Source organism: Limulus polyphemus, unplaced genomic scaffold, assembly GCF_000517525.1.
Source record: "Limulus polyphemus unplaced genomic scaffold, Limulus_polyphemus-2.1.2 Scaffold2753, whole genome shotgun sequence".
Taxonomy (NCBI): domain Eukaryota; kingdom Metazoa; phylum Arthropoda; class Merostomata; order Xiphosura; family Limulidae; genus Limulus; species Limulus polyphemus.
In genome coordinates this window covers 124-18,973 of record NW_013668363.1, presented here as the reverse complement: position 1 = coordinate 18,973, position 18,850 = coordinate 124, and the positions used below count along the sequence as shown (strand labels likewise).

The window sequence follows — 18,850 nt, the reverse complement described above, 5'->3', positions numbered from 1 at the left end:
TTAATATATATTAACCACAACTCCATCCAGCACATTTTGACAATAAGCTTGGAAAAAATTACCCTTTACACTCCAGATAATTATAAGAGAATCTTTATTTTAACAGATGTTTCACCTTTGAAACTTCTTCAGGGCTAGTAAATAATGATTTCTGTAATTTTAGGATATCAAACAGTTTTATGTGGTAGCTCTGAAGAAGCCACAAAGGCAAAACGTTGGTTAAATAAATGTTCTGTTATAATTATCTGAAGTGTAAGGGTCAACTTTTTCTAACTTTATTATCAAAATGTGTAAATCCCACCAGTATGCACTACAGATTTTCAAAGACAAAAAATTTCTATCCAGCACATTGTGCAAGGTATGCAGCATTATATTAGAGACACGTTGATCACTCAGGATGGACAAACTATTAACACCAGCAGTTGAGGACTTTCAGAATGAGATAGCATAACCTAGTGCAGCCGGAGATCAAGGGCCCACTTTAAGTGACCCCATAGACAACCTTAGCTTATTTTATTGCTCTGTGCTAGACCTGCTAGTGCTATTGATGTAAAGATAACCATTTTGAGAAATCTAATTTCTATTTAATTTTGGTGCAGTCAGTCTCACAATGAGAGATATGATATGTCAGGATGTCAACATTCAATAGTAGTTACTGTTCTAGAAAAGAATATAGGAAAAAAAAAAATAAATATATATATATATATATACATACATATATATACTGACCAAATATTAAAAGTTCATACAATTTATAATTAGTCCATACATTATTAGCTTACAAGAGTATCTATGTCTTTCTGTTTAACCAAACCAGCAAAAAATTAAGGGAACATAAAGGAAGAAATACAAGTAATTGCCTACACTGTTTTGTTTTAAGACAATGTAACATATACAACAGCATTATATAAGAAGCTAAGAAACTAAACTAAAACCTTACAAGTCTTTGTCCACTTGGAGTAAGGTAGTAAACATCAATAAGTCTTGTTGATTTTCTATTAATGTTGTTTTCTGTGCTGGAACGATATACAATCTCTCGTTTCCATCCTTAAAAAAGTAAAAACCTTAATGTAAATATACTTTAATAAGTTCTTAAAGACTAATATATATTACTATATAAATATGACACAACTATTCATTTAACTATTTTTTGAAGATGTGCAAACCATCACACAAGCGAATATATATGTTACATTAGTTATAAGTCAAGTGTTTTTTGAGAATATGATACATCAATAATAATCTTATGTATCTGTAAAATTTTTGAGAATTTGTGATACAATATAATAGCAAATAAGAACGTATAATCAGCAGTGTTTCCTGAATGTATGGTATACTGATAAATCAGTTTTACATAATTTATCAGTAACATGTGATATCACGTATTAATAAATAAATCTTTACATACTGAAATATGCCATACTTCTTTGAAGCTAATGTTAAAATTTTTCTTACCTGAAAATGTATTTCAGAAAGATACTTCTCTCTCAACAGACCTGAGAATTATCACCTTGTGCCAATAGCAAAAAGTTTTTAAAACTCACAACTCTACATACAGTTATGCACACTATGACAATCTATAATGCAATCAGCAACAGACTACAGTCCTAAGCCAACAGGTGGGTATTACATTCTCCATGCACAGTATTCTCCTAGAGAACATTGTGTATTATCAAAAGCTCATTCTTGACAAGGCAACAAAAACACACAATGAATATGGAGAGGAAGGATGGGTTCTACTGCATGCAGTATATAGTCATAAAGATATAATTATTGTGATGTGAGAGCTTTAGAAAAAGAAGCAACAACTCACCTCCACAGAGCCTCTGGGAAGATTGGAGAATGGCAACTGGAGGGAGATGGACCCAGAATATGGTGCAAGTTAAGGGACGCAAATGTGTTAAGGGTCATCCACATTCCCGCTGCATGATCTCATCCAGGGGATGTTGATGGCTAGAAGCAAGAACATTTGTAAGAACAAAAATTTGATGGGAAGTACCATGAAAAAGATGAGAGACGTCATCTTCCATGGAAGAATAAACAATAGGGATGAGATGTTGAACCCAACCAGTCAGAGTGAAAGGAGAAAAGTTACAAGAAGAAGAGAAATTCCATGGAAAGAAAAGATGATGTTGATTGCCTCAAAACGAATAGTATGAGGGAGATAATACTGAACTGTCCTAACAAGGGCATGATTGAGGTTGGAATTATCATACACAGAAAAAAGGGAATAAAGGGTGATTAGAGGAAAAATTTGATCCTCCTCCTAGGTAGTCCAAGTCTTGGGGAGGAAGGAATGGTCTGGGAATAAAATTAACCTGTCCCTGTTATAAAGAGTCTGAGATTTTTGTCCCAGACAAAAATGTTTGTGTGACACCTCCTGCAAGTGAGAAGGAGAAGAAAATAGATAATTAGAAAAAGACGATACAGGCCAAAGGTTCAGAAGGAAGAGAATTGAGAACTAAACAGAGTTTCCAATTCAGAAGAGAAACTGGATGAGGAAGATGACTAATGAGAAATGCTAGGATCAGGTCTGTAAGAACTGAAGAAAGAAAAGGAAAACAGTTGGGGAAGGGAAAGAAGGTCATTGAAAACAGATAGAAAGAGATTGGACCAACCAGATTCAGAGTATCCACTGCCAGAGCTGTATAGTCTGGGACAGGTACAAGAATAGTGGAAGCATGGTATTGAGGGATCACAAAAGCATAGATGAGAGGACTCCCAATGTGGGAACACATCCACTGAAATCCTAGAGGAAGTAAAGACCACTCAGCGGGAAGAATCAGTTAGATGTAAGAAATGGCAATAGACTTGTTTGAATGAATAATAACAAGATGACCAAACAGACAAGACAGAAGATGATGGCAAACATACAGAAATATACCTCCCAGACAAAGTCATTTGTGAGAATATGTAAATTTGGTTGAGGTAGGGGGGGGGGGAGAAGGGATACCCATCGTGATGTGAGACCAATTAAGCCACCACAACAGCAAGGGGTGAAAAGAGAGAGGGAGAATGACAAAAAAGAAGATAGTGGATCTCTGGACACACTATATTGATCCACCAGAGTCCACTGACAAGGGTGCATATGGGCACACCCAAGAGGAACAAGGGACTTGAGAGAAGCTAGAGTCCCCAAAAGAGACAAACTTTTCACATAGAAAGAGAAGGAGACATTAGAGCTTTGGTAACCAGAAGCTCCATATCTCCAAAATATAAAGAAGAAGGATGAGCTTACCCCATAAATGAGTTGAGAAAGACTCCCAACTTGGTAGGGGTCAAGATGAATTTGGAGAGCTGGACCCAAATATCACAACTCCTGAAGGGAGGTTGCAGCTGAGAATGCCTCTATTGAATGGCAAGAAGGACCAGCTGACAATACAGTAGTAGAAACATAAGCCCAATGATTACATATTCCACAGAATTCCATCAGGACCCAACTGGAAACATACGGGGCTGTAGCCAACCTGTAGTGAAAGGTCTGGAACTGAAAAATCATATTGTCATGGACATCTACAGCCCAGGAGAGAAAACCCATCTCAGATTAAGAAAATCATCCTTTTTGAACCAAAGAGTAAGAAGAAATTGGTTCAAGAAAAATAGGTCTATGATAAGTGGCCAATCTCTCATCTTGTGAAACATAAAAGAGATGAAATATAACTCCAGACTGGAGTCAAAGACCTGTTCTATGATGTTCAAAACCAGGATATAGTCTCCTTCGGGTGTCAAAGATGCAAGGCTTGTGAGACAATTGAAGAAAGAGGAGGATGAGTGTGGAAAGACAGGGAAAGTCCTTGAGAAAAGCATTTGTATGACTCAAAATCTTTTACAAAGAGAATCCACTGGTGTGAAAAGAAGGTAAGAGGAACTCTTACCAGACTGGAGCTGATGGGTGACTCCAGAAACAAGTTCCCTCTGAGATTCATGATGGCCAGTCCTTTGAGAGGGTGTGTGTCAGGAAGTAGTGAGAAGATGAGAAGCAGGAGAGAAACAACCCTACAAGCCTCCCAACCCAAGGATAAGAAACCTGTTTGAACCTCTTGGACCAAGCAAGGTGGGAAACCAAAGTAGCAGGGATGTTTGCTAATGAGCTGGCTCAGCTCCAATATCCAGTGTAATAGGAATTCTCCCAAAATCCTAACAAAGAAAGAGGGCCACCTGGAAGTCTCTGAAATAAAAGTAAGGAAGAAAAACTCCAGAAAGTAGGGTAACTTAACCAAACAAATACCAGAAACAAAGAAACTAAGTCAACAAGGACAATGCAAAAATAAAAAAGAAACTGAGGTCGAAGTTGGTAAATATGTAGGTGTGATCTTTCCCACTGAAGCAGTCAGGGCTGCAATGTAGAGCCTCCAAAAGAAGGTGAAGCACAGACAAATAGTGAAGAAACTATGCAAAATGAAAATAAATACAAGCAGATTGAAAGTGAGAAAGACAAAAAAAAAAAAAAGGATAAAAAGGAGATCCCCAAGTTGAAAGAAAAAATAAGAGAGACTCAAGCTTAAGGAAATAAGAAAAATAATGACCATACACCACTTAATAAGATTCTCAAGGTTTGGGAAGATGAGGCAATGGGGTTTTGGTACAATTTTAAGATAAAAATCATGACCATACAGCACAGAATAAGGTACTTAAGGTCTGATAGGATTAAGAAATAAGGTTTCAGTACAAATTTAAGATAAAAAGGTATTGGCATAAATATAAATTTCAGGAGGGGGGAGAAGAGATGATAGAAGATGGAGGCTCACACTGCAAGTAGTCTGTGATTAACCAAAAATAACTTGAGAAAGAATGTCATATAGTCATTTAACCAAAGCAACAAAGGATGACGGTGAGGTTACTTATTCCTTGTCAGGAAGGGAAGATCCAGAAGCAAAAGCAGGTGATGTGAACAGCTAATCAAAATCACTGAAAGATGAGGCAGGCTTAGTTGAATCAAGAGGTCGGGAATTCTGGATCTAATATTAGAATAAAATCAACTACCTGGCATACAATTATAGTAATTGTAGAAGATGAATCTTATGTTATAATTTTCCTACACAGAAAATGTATTTCTGATAGGTACTTACCTCCTCTCACATAATAGCTTTTCTCATTTAATACTGGCCTCTATATGCTGAAATTTTATTGCTCACCACTAGCCTTGATACTCCCATCTACCCCACTTGTTTAACATGATACAGCTGCATTGTAGCATGCAAATAATCATGTAACAATCAATAGGAGCACAACACACTCTCTTGGCACAACTGTCTCCCCTTGGATTACAGAGTCTAACCTCACTTTGAGATTAGGCACTATGAATAGAGATTACTGAAAGTGTGAAAAGAGACAAGTATCTATTGGAAGTACATTTTTTCTGTAGGAAAATTATAACTTCTGATATGATATCTTACCCCCTCTCACATAATAGCTAGAATCCCACAATGACTTTGGTGGAGAAACTGGTGTAAAATTTGCCTGGATGAGCCCAGCTTCAGAATGCATCTCTACAGAACCTATGGAATGTGACATCTCAGTGAAGAGGAAACTCTCCTTGTAGACCGCACCACATCTGAATCAGATATACTCTTCACTTTTGATGAATGAAAATGTCAATAAATGGATGACAAAGAGGCACCTACAATGTACTCTTGGTGCAGAATGACTAGGGCAATCAGGAGATCAACTTCACCCAAAACCAGCAGTGCCAGGAATGAATCATCTGGCCCATGGCAGGAAGGAGGTCCTCTACCATTCATTTCAGACTCAGGAACCAGAAGGGAAGAAGCATTTGCATTCTGAGAACTGAAGCTATCATGTGTGCATATCCAACATAACCAAAACCTGCCCCCCCCCACTAGGAACTGACATTTAGACGATGGTAGGAAGGTGGAATGCAATGTGGAATTTAACCTGATCCAAAACCATGTATGGGGAATGTCCATGGTAGGAAGAGAGTCCCAGCCCATTAATTTGTGAGGATTTATGTTGACTGGTTCAGCTCTAATCCAACACCATACTACATGGGAATAGACATCCAGGTGGTGGTAGAATGAGGCTCCCAGCCAGAGGGATGAACTGCCTATTTGGTGGATTCATCCAGTCCAAATCCATATGACACCTGGAATTGAAAATTGGGTCTGCAGTAGGAGGAGAGTGCAAAACCATCTACACCTGCAGAACATCACTGCCCTACTCTCAACTGAGTGGAATTGAGCACACTCAGGATGAAGCCTCCATGATCCACCACTCCAGCAGCTAGGAGCTGATAACTGGTACATACTTCAGTATTCCACTGGAAGAAGTGGGGAAAATATTTTTCAGAGAGTCTGGAGGAATGCAGCACTGGAGAAAGTGCAATGGCTAACCACAAAACCCTATTTTTAAAAGCAGACAGTTCCTGATTTTTTAATCAAAGGAGTGGCAGGAATGGTTAATGACCTTATTGGCCATACAGTGCAGAGTTAAGAATTATAATACCTAGAGAGGCATCACTTGCCACTAAGTGGGATCCAACAAGAAGCAATAGAAAGGACCCTATAATTAAAAAATTGATAAGTAAAGTAAACTTCCCAACTTATACATGTACTGTAGCATGTAAGACTGTAATAGCAGGCAGATGAAATTCATTTGAGGAGACAACCAAATGATGTAGATAATGTAAAACAAACATGTGAGGAATGGACCATATGCCAGCTTGGATGATTTCCTCCTATGGACAACGAAAATGAGCAACCAGAGACATGGTGAGAAGACGAATCTAATGAGAGGAAGCCTGGAAAAGGTGAAGGTCATGTAAGAATAAGCCAAATTAATCAGTTGGCAATTCCAACCAGTAAGAGTAATCAGGGTAAGATCTGTGGATATGGAAGGATTCCAGTGGATAAAGAGTTGAGAACCAGAACCACATAACAACGTAAAGCTTGTACTGGACATAGGAGTCAATCCAGATCAAATAGGAATACAAATGAGAAATGGGGGGTAGGGAAATAGGAGTAAATACAAAATTACCCTCACAAGCAGCCAAGGTCTTGGGAAGAAAGGCCCTTTCAGAGTAGAGAATGACATAGTGCTGTAGTAGAAGATGCATGAGTGAGACATTGATGGCAAACATATCCGACCAACAACGCCCACAAACTAAAAAGAGGAAGAAACTGGTTTTCAAGAAAAGTTGGTACAGGGAACAATTTGACAAAGGCTCAAAAGGGGAAATGGACAGGGACTACATTCAGATTTCAATCCAGAAGAAAAAAGGGCTTGGGAGGACAGAGGATACAAAAGGAATGAAACAGAAGGTAATGACAGGAGAGGAAAACATATGGCAGAACTCAGAAAAATGGAAGTTAAGAAGACAAGGCCATCCTGTATTCTACAACGGTCAACAAAGAAAAAACCACTGTCAAAGAGCCATGTGAAGAAATTGGAAAGGTGAGGGATATTAGGGAAAGAAGGAATTAGGCCATAACAAAGCAACAAATGGCAAAGAACACTTTATTATTACTGATACTTGGAGAAGGAGGAGGAAATAAGGGACACAACCTGTGTGGAAAGACAGGTCTTTCTTGCAAGGGACTGGACAAAAGCCATTTGTGAAGCCAGAGTGTGGGAAGAGATAGAGGAAACAAGGATGCATGTGGTTGATGAAAGAGAAATGGGGAATGAGGAAGAGGTAAAGGTCGTGACAACTGTAGAAGTTGTAGAAATGGGAATGGGCTGAGCAGGCTGGAATGGTACCACCGAAAAACCTGACACAGAGTTGTTTGAATGACGTATAAGACTGAGAAGTTTAAGAAAATGTAATAATTTATATCAGAAGTTCTCACTGAAATATTTAAAATTTTGTATCTTTCTTTCTCAGAATCAAGAAATTAAAGGTAAAAAAGAAAAGACTTTAAATGTTAACTCTTAGTTTATAATAATAAGCACAAACATTTTGTAATTTTTAATGAAAAAAAGGACATGTCTGAACCATTGCAGTGCCAGGGAAAGATTAAGCTCTTGGTAAAACTTCATGTGTTCAAGTGGACTACTGTGTATGAAGAATGTGTTGCCCTCCTATTGGTGGAGGGTTATGGTCTAATGTTGATTACATCACAGAATGGCACATTACATGCTAGTATGTGTAGGGATGGGGAGTTCATTCAAAAGCATGGTGCATGCATAAAATTGTTTTGATGTAAGGTAATAGCTCTCAGTTCTGTGTAGAGGTGAGTACCATTTCTGAATTCAGCAATATTATGTTTAAGTTAGAACTGACTATTATTATTATTATTACTAATTTTACTCTTACAAGTAATATTTTCATTACTAACTTAGGATAAGGATTTCGGTCTATCTTATATATCCTTAGTTAGTTGAACTTAAGAGACATTAAAAAGTTTACAGCTAAATGAGCGCATTCTAATAATTATAGATTTTGGTTTTTTTGAATGCTGATTCTCTAGTAAGTTTGTTGTATAGAATTAACTTCACTAACTTATACACTAGTATTTAAATTTAAATTTACCTAGCTATTTAATTTTTGGACAAAAGTTGTTGGTAATCACAAGTAATCAGTAAAGTGCTTTTAAGGGTAAGGTATTAATATGATATTAAAATTTAAACCAATATTAATGAGGAGAGAGAAGAACACTGAAGATTTTACATTAACAATCTAAGGGCAGTTTTTTTTTTTTTACTACCATCAAGTTAATGTGTTCGTTAAACAATGTGTGCAATAATATTTATGTGTACATGTAAGAAATGTAAACAAGTTTTAAAGTGCAAGACAAAAAAAAAATCCATTTAATATAATTTACATTTTAGTAATGGATAATTTAAAGCAAAAGTTATAATTTTTAATATAGAACCTTCACAAGGACACAAGTCAATATCAAAGCTTGTTCTGTTGCATTACTACATTATCAGGAACAATCTGTTCACATTTAGTTATTTTCAAAGAAATAATTAATTAGCTGCTATAAATTTGAAGTTCAAGTACTTGAATTAACGAGTTTTGCCCCTAAAGAAATTGTTCTCTATCAACTGTCTCTAAAAATATATTCCTATATGTATGACTGATACATTTACTAATTGAGTTTGAGATACATTTTACTACAGCACTTACTATAAACACTATCCAATTTTTTTCATTTGGTCCTAATATAGTTATCAAGTGATGATTTTGCAAATGACACTTTTAATATTTTGTGGAAAAATTACTGAAAATAATTCATGTATACATTTTCATAGCTGTAACTTTACTCTGAGAAAGATGAAAGATTTTTCCTTAATGTTTCTTACATTTCCTCTAGTTTCCTTTTTTTAGGTATATATATATATTTATTTGAAGAGTTTTATGTTTTGTTATATTTAAGTTCTACAAAAAAAATTACTCAAGGGCTATTTTTTAGTTCCATATTAAATTTGGTATTGTATCCAATATAAACCTACATGTACCTAGCTCAAAAGGTTTTCTACAAGCTTCTACATCAATCAGCTGTCGAGTTCTTCTAATTTTTGTTTTTTCAAAATTTCCTTTTGAAGCTTTTTTGACGTTAGCAGCTTGTCTTGATTTTTCACCTGTAATGAAGCAGTAATACATTACACCTATAATGTATAAAAATTTATTTCTAGAATGCATTAGACAGACACAAGAATAACTATATATACACATGTACTTGATGGTAAAGTACATTCTTCATCTAAGTACACATCTATGTTCACATGTAGGTACATGTACACATGTCCTTGTACGTAAATGTACTTTTTTTTGTGAGATTAAAAACAAAATTATGAAATATAAAATACATTAAACAAATGTATTAGATTAGAAATTCTCAGAATGTTTCAGTCAGGGACCCCTTTTATAAGGGTGAATATTAAGAACCCAGATTTATCAGGTACCAAAAATCAACAGAGATCATACTACTGTTCTAAGAGAAATGCTAATACAATAATACAGTTTTGTACATAGTTCACTTTTAAATGATTTCATCTTACTATAATGGACATAGCGTATATTTCAGTATCATTGTATGTAACCAATACTCCTGTGACATCTATTGAATGGCACCACAAACAAAAATCCATAAAAAAATTAACACTTTGGATATTCAAGATTCAGAAAATTAGAAAAATAATTGTGTTATGTGCAATAACCATTTCATAAAAGTACTCTCCTCACAACAAGAACACTACTTTCTATAGGACTGTACACGAGGGTTTGATTATATCTTTATTGATGTAATTTCTAAATGTAGTGCTGAGAAACAGGAGTTCTTAAAAAACTATTATTTTTTCAATAAATGGTACCAATTTTATTATACAAAAACATTAAAGTTTATATCAGTAAAATGAATGAAAACCTTGAGCACTGTACATTGAATTGTCTTGATGCAATGAGTTGCATATGACTAAAGAGCACAATCCAAACACTTTTCCCATGCACTACTTCCCAGAAAAAAATCCTTTTTTAGAAATGTTCACTTTTCTTAATTTTTTTTTCAATGAGTTATGAATACTATGATTAGTAATTACTGACACAAACACCCACCCATAGGGTGGCATTTCTGCTAGTAACTATAAAACACTGAATCACAAAATATGTAAAATACTAAAATGAAGGGTCAAATGTGGCCTACTGGTTGGTGTGCTTAGAGTGAAAATCAGAGGATTCATGGTTCATGTCCCATTGCTAAAAATTATGTTTTATACTTTGGATTGTGGATGTTACATTAATCTAGTAGTATATTCTTACATGAGAAGGCTAAAAAAAACTTAGAATGATAAAAATTGGGTTTTGATACCCACAAAGGTCAGAGCACAGATAGACCATTGTGTAGCTTTAACAACAAACAAACATAAAAACAATATTTTGATTACTTGGATAGTTGGAATAATTAAAAACAGAAATGATTGGAAACCCTAATTTTGATTAGCTGATTATTTTTGTGAGTCATGAGACTAATTGATTAAGCTGACCAAACTTGAATTAATGGAATATATTAATGAAAAATCATGGCAATATTTTGATTACTGGGTAGTTGGAATAATTGTAAGATAGTAATAATTGAAAACACTAATTTGGATTGGTTGATTATTTTCATGCCATTAATTGATTTAATCCTAATTTTGAATACTTGATAATTAGAAGAACCAAAAACACTAATTTCAATTAGCTGATTATTTTCATGGTATTAATCAACTTAAATGTAATTTCAATTACTGGATAATTGGAATAATAGAAAACAGTAACAACTGGAACACTAGTTGATTATTTTTGTTACATGTTAGCATTTTCCTACACTGAAAATTTATTTCCAATAGATACTTATCTCTACTCCTAAAATAGCTTTTCTCAACTAGCACTGCCCTCTATTGGCACAAATTTTCAATGTACGCTACTCGCCTTCCACTTCATGCTTTTGTATATCCACATGCAAATGATCATGCAGCAGCTCTCCACCAATAGGAGCACTACATCACTCCTATTGTAACCAGCTCCCTCTTCACATCTGCACTCATTAATCACTTCGAGATTTGTCAGAAGACCTACACTATATAACATTAGAAGTGGGGAGGATGGGTGGGAAATGTGAGAGGAGGTAAGTATCTATCGGAAATACATTTTCAATATAGGAAAAAGTATAACTTCCAATAAAATATCTTATTTTTGCTCACAAAATAGCTAGAATCCTACATTGAACTGGTGAAGGGCCACTAAGAAAAAATATGATCCTCCCTTCAGGAAGCACCCAAAGAGAGACCAAAAGGTTCGGAATCAAAAGAGAAAACATCATACTTCAGCGGAAGAACACAGCACATCTGATTCAGGTATACTCTTCACTCTTTTATGACACTGTGATGAACATGAAAGGCGGAAACATGAAGGAATCCCAGAATATGTATGACCACTGAATGGGACTCCTGGGTGTCATGTGGCTAAGGTGTGACAGACTGTAGTGGTGGTTCAACCTCAACCAAAACCAGGTGGTATTTGGAATGGTACATCAGATCTGCGGTAGGTAGAGGAACACCTACCTCTTCACCTCGAAATGGAAGTTGGTAGGGAAGACGAGTTTCTGTACCAAAATCCTTCACCACTTGCACGCATTTTCAACCCAACCAACACCAGATCCATCAAGAACCGACATTCAACAGATGGTAGGAAGGTGGAGAGCCTGGTGGTATGACATTTTCTGTCCAAAACCTGACAGTAAGGGGTAGAGTTCTTTCGGTTCACGGTAGGAGGAGGATATCTGACCATACACAAGCTGGAAAACATGATGCATCCAGTTACAACTACACCAGATCTGCCAGGTACCAACACGCAGCAGATGGTAGGAATAGGGATCACAAACCTGGTGTGCATTTCCAGTCCAAAACCTGGCAGCAGTGGGCATTTGTCATCCTGACAGCAGTAGGAACAGGGAAACTGGCCAGCACACGTGTGAGGAATTACTTAGCTGGACCATCTCCAAACCAGTACTGGACCCACCGAGAATGTATATCCGGAGGATGGTGGGGATGAGGAATGTACAGCCTGAGGGGCAAATTGCAATTATATATACATATTTATGGCATGGCGGAGTGCTTCAACCAAAACCTGGCAGCATCTGGAACTATACAATAGGTCCATGGTAGGAAGGGCAATGCAAATGACAACTAGCACAATCATAGAATGGACAGTGCCAAGAAAAAATGATACAAAATTTAGCATATGTGTACAGTACTATTGCCAATCAAGATGCAATTAATGAGTGCAGAAGTGAAGAGGGAGCTGGTTACAATAGGAGTGGTGTTGTGCTCCTATCGGCGAGGAGCTGCTGCATGATCATTTTCATGTGGATATGCAGAAGTGAGATGTGAAAGGCTAGTGGCATGCAAGGAACATTTGCACCAATTAGGGGAATTCTAGTCAAGAAAAGCTATTTTGTGAGCACAGGCAAGGTATAGGAATAATTAATTTAATAACAATTTCAATTAATTGATTATTTTCCATGACACAAACCAATATTCATAGGTAATAAATTATATTAATTAATTGAGTTAATATACATACACTTTCATCCGTCACTATTTAAAAGCTTAAAGAAGGTCATAAATTTCATACACATGATAATCTTTTGGTAAAAATGTTACACATCTTACAAGGACATTACTGGTGGGGCATAAAGGTGTGTGAATGAAACTCCTTTAAGTCCGCAAATAAATATTAATTCCACAAGCCGCCATATATACTTGCAGGTTAACAATGAAGCAGTATCCTTAGCAAAACTTAATGAATGGCCAGTGGTCCCATTTCTCAGTACAATGTGAATGAGCAACTACTATACTCTTCTACACTGTACTGACCACACAAATGTTGCACTGGCCAGAATAAATCCTTCATATTTTCATTTATGCTGGGACAACTAAACAAGCTTCATAAGACGGTGACTGTTTGGTCACATCCACATACTCCTAGTCAGTTTGATACATTGCTTACGATTCAGGATTCAAATTACAGTAAGTTTAACTTAATAAGGTACAAAATACTTATGAAAAAGGGATTTACATATGAATAACTGTGACATATATGTCCAGTTTATTTTTAAAACTTGCAAGAATATTTATTTTAACATAGCTCATTCATAACGTTTCTTTAATCTGACATGAACCAGCAATGAACCATGTCCTTGAGTGCTACCGATTCATCTTTTTTTAGACTTACATATGTTAACTGATTTCAGAAATGACCCCTATGAATAATCTTAGCAATGTCCAGAATAGATCATAATTTTCTTTTCTTCATTTTGAAGTGTACTTTACATGTTAATGATGTTTTAATTTCAACTATCATATTCTTATTTTTCTTCTTGTAGAGAATTTACATAACTGACCAACATTTTATGCATTTAGTTTTCTCAGTATGTAAGATTTTTTGCCAGTCTGGTCATCTAGCTACATCTATTTTAGTTTATGTAATATTAATGATGAAAATATTTGTGTACAATCTTATATCTCAAGCAAATTGACCTCAAGGTGAAATGTGAATCTGCCATTATTATTAGCACTCAAATTACTAACTTGTTTTTTATACCATTCACTATTGGTGGGGTGTACATATTTTATGATACTGAGTCATTCTATGTTTTTGCCTGTTAAAATACACAATGTTAAGAACTGACCAACAAAACTGGATGAAATAATTCAATTTCCATATAAAATACACAATGGATAAAGCAGAAATTAGTGAGACCAATTATGGTATTTATAAAATGTTTTTTCATGTGAATAATGTTTAATATTTGAAGATAGCTTTTATATATGGAAACACCTGTTAGCAGAGTTCTTCCTCAGATCTTAAAATATAACGTTGATAAATGAAAACATTGGTACATGTAGATATGTAGATATTGAAAGTCAAGTTGTTCAAAATTTGAAAGTAGCATTGATAACTGGACCAACTTGTTGTATTAATAAAAAGCCCACAAAGATTTAATCTTTATGTTAAATTCCAAAAAATCTTTCACACACCAATTTTTAGAAAGCCAGATTAATTTTTTGTAATCATGTAGAGACCTGGATATTTATTTTCTTAACAATTGTTGTTATAACCTCTGTATATTTTTATTTTTAGAGAATTGAGAAAAACAAATACAATAGCATGGTTCATTAAAATACTATATAGGTGGCAATGTACACTGGAAATTAAACAGTGCAGGTTAAGCTAAAAACTGCAAATTGTTCAATAGCTTCTTTAGGCCTTTAACACTGTATATTAAACCACTAGAAGATATGCCATTAATTTAGCAAATAATCATCTTTTAATTTGCACCTGAAGACAAATAATAGCTCATCCTGTTAGGAAGTGAACAATTATGAATTTACTTCACCCTTTTACAGCGTGCTAATTAAACGACCAAAATTAAGAACCTCATTATCATAAACTATACTTTCAATGGACATGGAAATAGCTCAAACCACAGTACAGTTAGTGGAAATAATGTAGTTATTTTCAATATGCAGGTACATGTAAAATCAACACAATATGTTGTAAAAATTAAAGATTTTTATGTAATTAGTATTCTTCCTTTAGCTAAAATTGCTATTCAAAGGAAACTCGTAATAAAAAAAGATTAGATTTAATTATGCTCCGCTACAGAATTTATGCATATTAGAGGAATATGGCTTTAAATTTAGTTATTGCATCAAAATATACTTTTGGAAAAGTTTGCAAAACACAATTTTGTCACATACTTTATCAACATGATGCTAGCATATAATCATAAACACTGAAAAAAAAATACTTTACCTTCAGAACTTTTAAAAACATATGCATATTCTTTTGGAGTAAGATTTTGATTTTCAGTGAAATGTAGATCTTTTTTGACATCATTACATGAATTTGATACTAAAAGTTGTGAATCTGTTGGGCCTGGAACATCCTGAAAATCAGAGCAAGCTTTTTTAACAAGTTGCTCCACATCATCCCAAACACCAGGAGTAATTATCACATTTTCTTCAAGGTTGTAATCAGATTTATTAGGGCCACAAGTTGTAGGAACTTCAGCCCTTTCATCTGAGATAAGGTTTACAACTTCCATAGTGGCTCCAACATCTTGTACAACATCACGTGACACTTCAAGAGATGCCACAAAACATTCACCTTCTTGCACTACACTAGAATTAAATGACACAAGTTTTTCTAACGAATGAACTTCCATTACTAATGAACTTGAAGCACTGAACAGCTTAAGAACTTTTTTTTTTTACCAAGGGGCTACGTATATAATACAAGTACATGTAATTCTATTCTGAAGTTTGCACTCAATGCAACTTCCAGTTTCTGGATACATATGCATCTTAAAAGCAGTGCATTTTTTTCTTCTTTAATTTTTTATCAGTAAAAAAACAGCAAGTCTGTGGATTGAAGAACTAACAGGACTGGAGTTGGAAGATTTTCTTCAAAACATATTACACATGTTTTGCATCATTCTATTCAGTTGATAAAAATAATTCTTTAGACCTAAAACACAAATACAGAAAATAAATAGATTAATTAACAGCATTGTGTTTGTAACTGCAAAAGAAACTTTTAACACAGGCATTTACAAATGCAAGTACAATATGTGTACATGGTAAACTTGGGTTAAAATGTGTATAGGAAGTTCAGCTGGATATTGTGAAATAGGCCAAATTTCTGGTGAATTAACTTTGTCATGCTGAAATTATACATATCAGTCAGTTTGATGGTACAGATATTTTTATAGCACATACATATCAGATATGGTGTGGTTGATATTTTATTACATTCTTCTGTATTTTCACTTACAAGTTATAATTTATAACTTTTACCTAAATCTAAGCAGTTGGAACCTTTTGAAGCACATTTATTATAAGTAGAAAGCACTATTAACATGTTTCAATTGAAGATATTATGCAAATTGAGCCCCATATTATGAAAGTTTATATCTATATTGACATTTTGTATCCCATTTACAAGTAATCATCTCACCTACATTAAGTGTATTTTGTCATTGTGTACTTCAGCCTTAAAGTACACAATATTAAAATTAGATAACAGCTCTTATAATCAGTGCCAATGAGGCCTTTTGCCCAATAGCAAGAGATAGGGCTCACCAGGCCAGCTTGGATAGACATCTCATTATGCTATGCACAAACTTAGCCATCTTCACACATAAACACAGCATAATAATATATATATATATACACTATGCATACATAAACAAGAAATAGCCTGTTCGTTAGTTATTCTTGAAATGCTCCGAGACAGTGAAAGCAACAGCTGCAGCTATGTAATACTAATGGTAATATATTATTAAATATCCATATGATAACATGATAATATTGATATATTCATTACAATGCAGTCTTGTTCAGGTTGTATGTAAAAATAAGACTTACATATATCATATAGAAATATTTTACACTAAAAGTTTATAAGAAATCTTTTTCAAGCTTGCAGATTTCCAAAACGTGTGCAAAACACCCGAGTATCGTTTGTAGTACAAATTGTATATATTATGCTGCCGTTCACTTGCTGACGATACCTTCTTCTAAGACTAGCAGTAGTACTAGTATGAGTCGCGTTCTCACTCAGATAACCCTGAATCTGTAAATTTTTCATTCTCCCAGTTTCTTTTTGCAAACTACTCAGCCTATCAATCCAATTTTCAATTCTTTCGTCTACTGAAATACCATATAGTTTTGATATTCACTTAAATTACAGTACTCCAACCCTTTTATGTAATTGCAGAGACGTCTGTTGCATTTGAACGTTTAGTATTTCGATTGTAATTTACCACTAATAATAATAAACTGAGCCCGAAAATCAGACGATAAAGTTAGTCCTAGGTTTGTGTTGTATAACTATAAATATCAGCTTTTCTTGATTGGTGGTTAGTATTAGTATCACGCATAGATTTATTTATTATAATTAAAATAACAATATGCACTTGATTTAATCACAGGTTTAATATAATTGTATTATCAGTGTTGATCGGATTCTGCATTTCTTTTAATTACAAATTACAATTCTTGTTCTTTACTTGTTATTAAAAACACTGTAAAAATAAATACGCAATTTACTATAAATAAGTTATAAGTAATAGACTGTTTTTCAGTTTTAAATTAAATTAACGAGTCATACTTAGGCTTTCTAAATTCTAGATAGCATCTACTCTAGTTTTTTTTTATTCTTTTTAGGGTTGTTAGTATTGAATGAGTTATTAATGTTTGAATAGACTGTAATAAGTAGCGCCCTGGTGGGCTTAATTGTTGGAATTTCAATTAAAACTACTAGTTACACCAAATTTATTTATTGGAGGATTTGTCGTGATGAGTGGGGCCACAAGTTGCTAACTAGAGGTAGTTTACAATTAGACTAAAGAATTAGAGTCTCAGGCCAATGGTGAACGCTTACAATAACGTTTATTAATCATTAATAAAGACAACACTTCGTTTATGACAAACATAAAATGGCTTGTAACTCAATAATATAAAATGGCTTTTAACTCGACAAAAACACTTATAATATTTTCAGTATACACTTTCATTAATACCCATAGATATATTTCAACATAACATTTTATAAAATATTCATATTAACTGACTGAGAGAGAACAGTAAAGTATACTTACAATGGTGTTGGATTCGGAAATCGAATAACATTGGAAACCTTCATGTTGCCAAAATAACCATCAGTACTTCAGAAGACTTTTTCTGAATTCTGGAGGAACTTCAATTTTCAGCCTCTGACATGGGTTTATAAAGCACATTTCTGTGTATTATTTCGAGCATCTAAATAGGACACAGCATCACCCGCAAGTATGCTATTGGATGCTTTAGGGGAATCCCCGGGCTGTTCTAAAACCATAACCAAAACTCTCAAGTAATTGGTTACAGTTAGGTTGTGTTAGCCGGTCACCTATTTACTTGTACTGCTACACCCATGTGCTGTAAGTGAAAGCGCCTCAAAGCACCATATCACTTGCTAAACCAAACTTTGCTGTAGCTTTCCTAGTTCTACAAGGTTGAGGTCAACTATTCCTCAACCTTTCACAAGTTCTAGTACACTCATCTCATTTCTAGGCAAGGCTTGTTATGTAGCTTAACCTTGTTTTTTTTTCTAGTTCATCCACGTGTCTTAGTTGCTTACAGAAAATACAACTGCCAATTTAACTTTATTCTTAAACTTTATAAATTAATAAAAACTCTTATAAACATCAAAGCAATTGTAAATTCCCTCGAAAATAGCCCAATTGCTTCACTCCTCCTTCCTTAGAAAAATTTTATTATTCATAACAAAATTTATCATCTCACCATCGTCTTCACCTTTCTCTCTCTCAATCAGTCAACACTTACATCATAGTTAGATACATTC

General features: G+C 34.6%; 1 protein-coding gene across 2 annotated transcripts in view; it reads right to left on the bottom strand.

Moving 5' to 3' along the window:
• The window catches only part of LOC106467821, a 25,839-nt gene extending 7,649 nt beyond the window's left edge, over nucleotides 1–18,190 (bottom strand). The window contains exons 1-4 of one of the 2 annotated variants that reach the window (XM_022396011.1): nucleotides 18,108–18,190; nucleotides 15,260–15,973; nucleotides 9,421–9,543; nucleotides 941–1,047 (exon numbers count right to left, since the gene is read on the bottom strand). In XM_022396011.1, the coding sequence (XP_022251719.1) occupies nucleotides 941–1,047; nucleotides 9,421–9,543; nucleotides 15,260–15,671 (642 nt within the window). In that variant the 5' untranslated portion in view covers nucleotides 15,672–15,973; nucleotides 18,108–18,190. Of the gene's footprint in view, nucleotides 1–940; nucleotides 1,048–9,420; nucleotides 9,544–15,259; nucleotides 15,974–16,872; nucleotides 17,340–18,107 lie in introns of those variants that run through there. The other variant, XM_013928201.2, reaches the window with a different exon arrangement.
• Nucleotides 18,191–18,850: the final 660 nt, after the last annotated feature.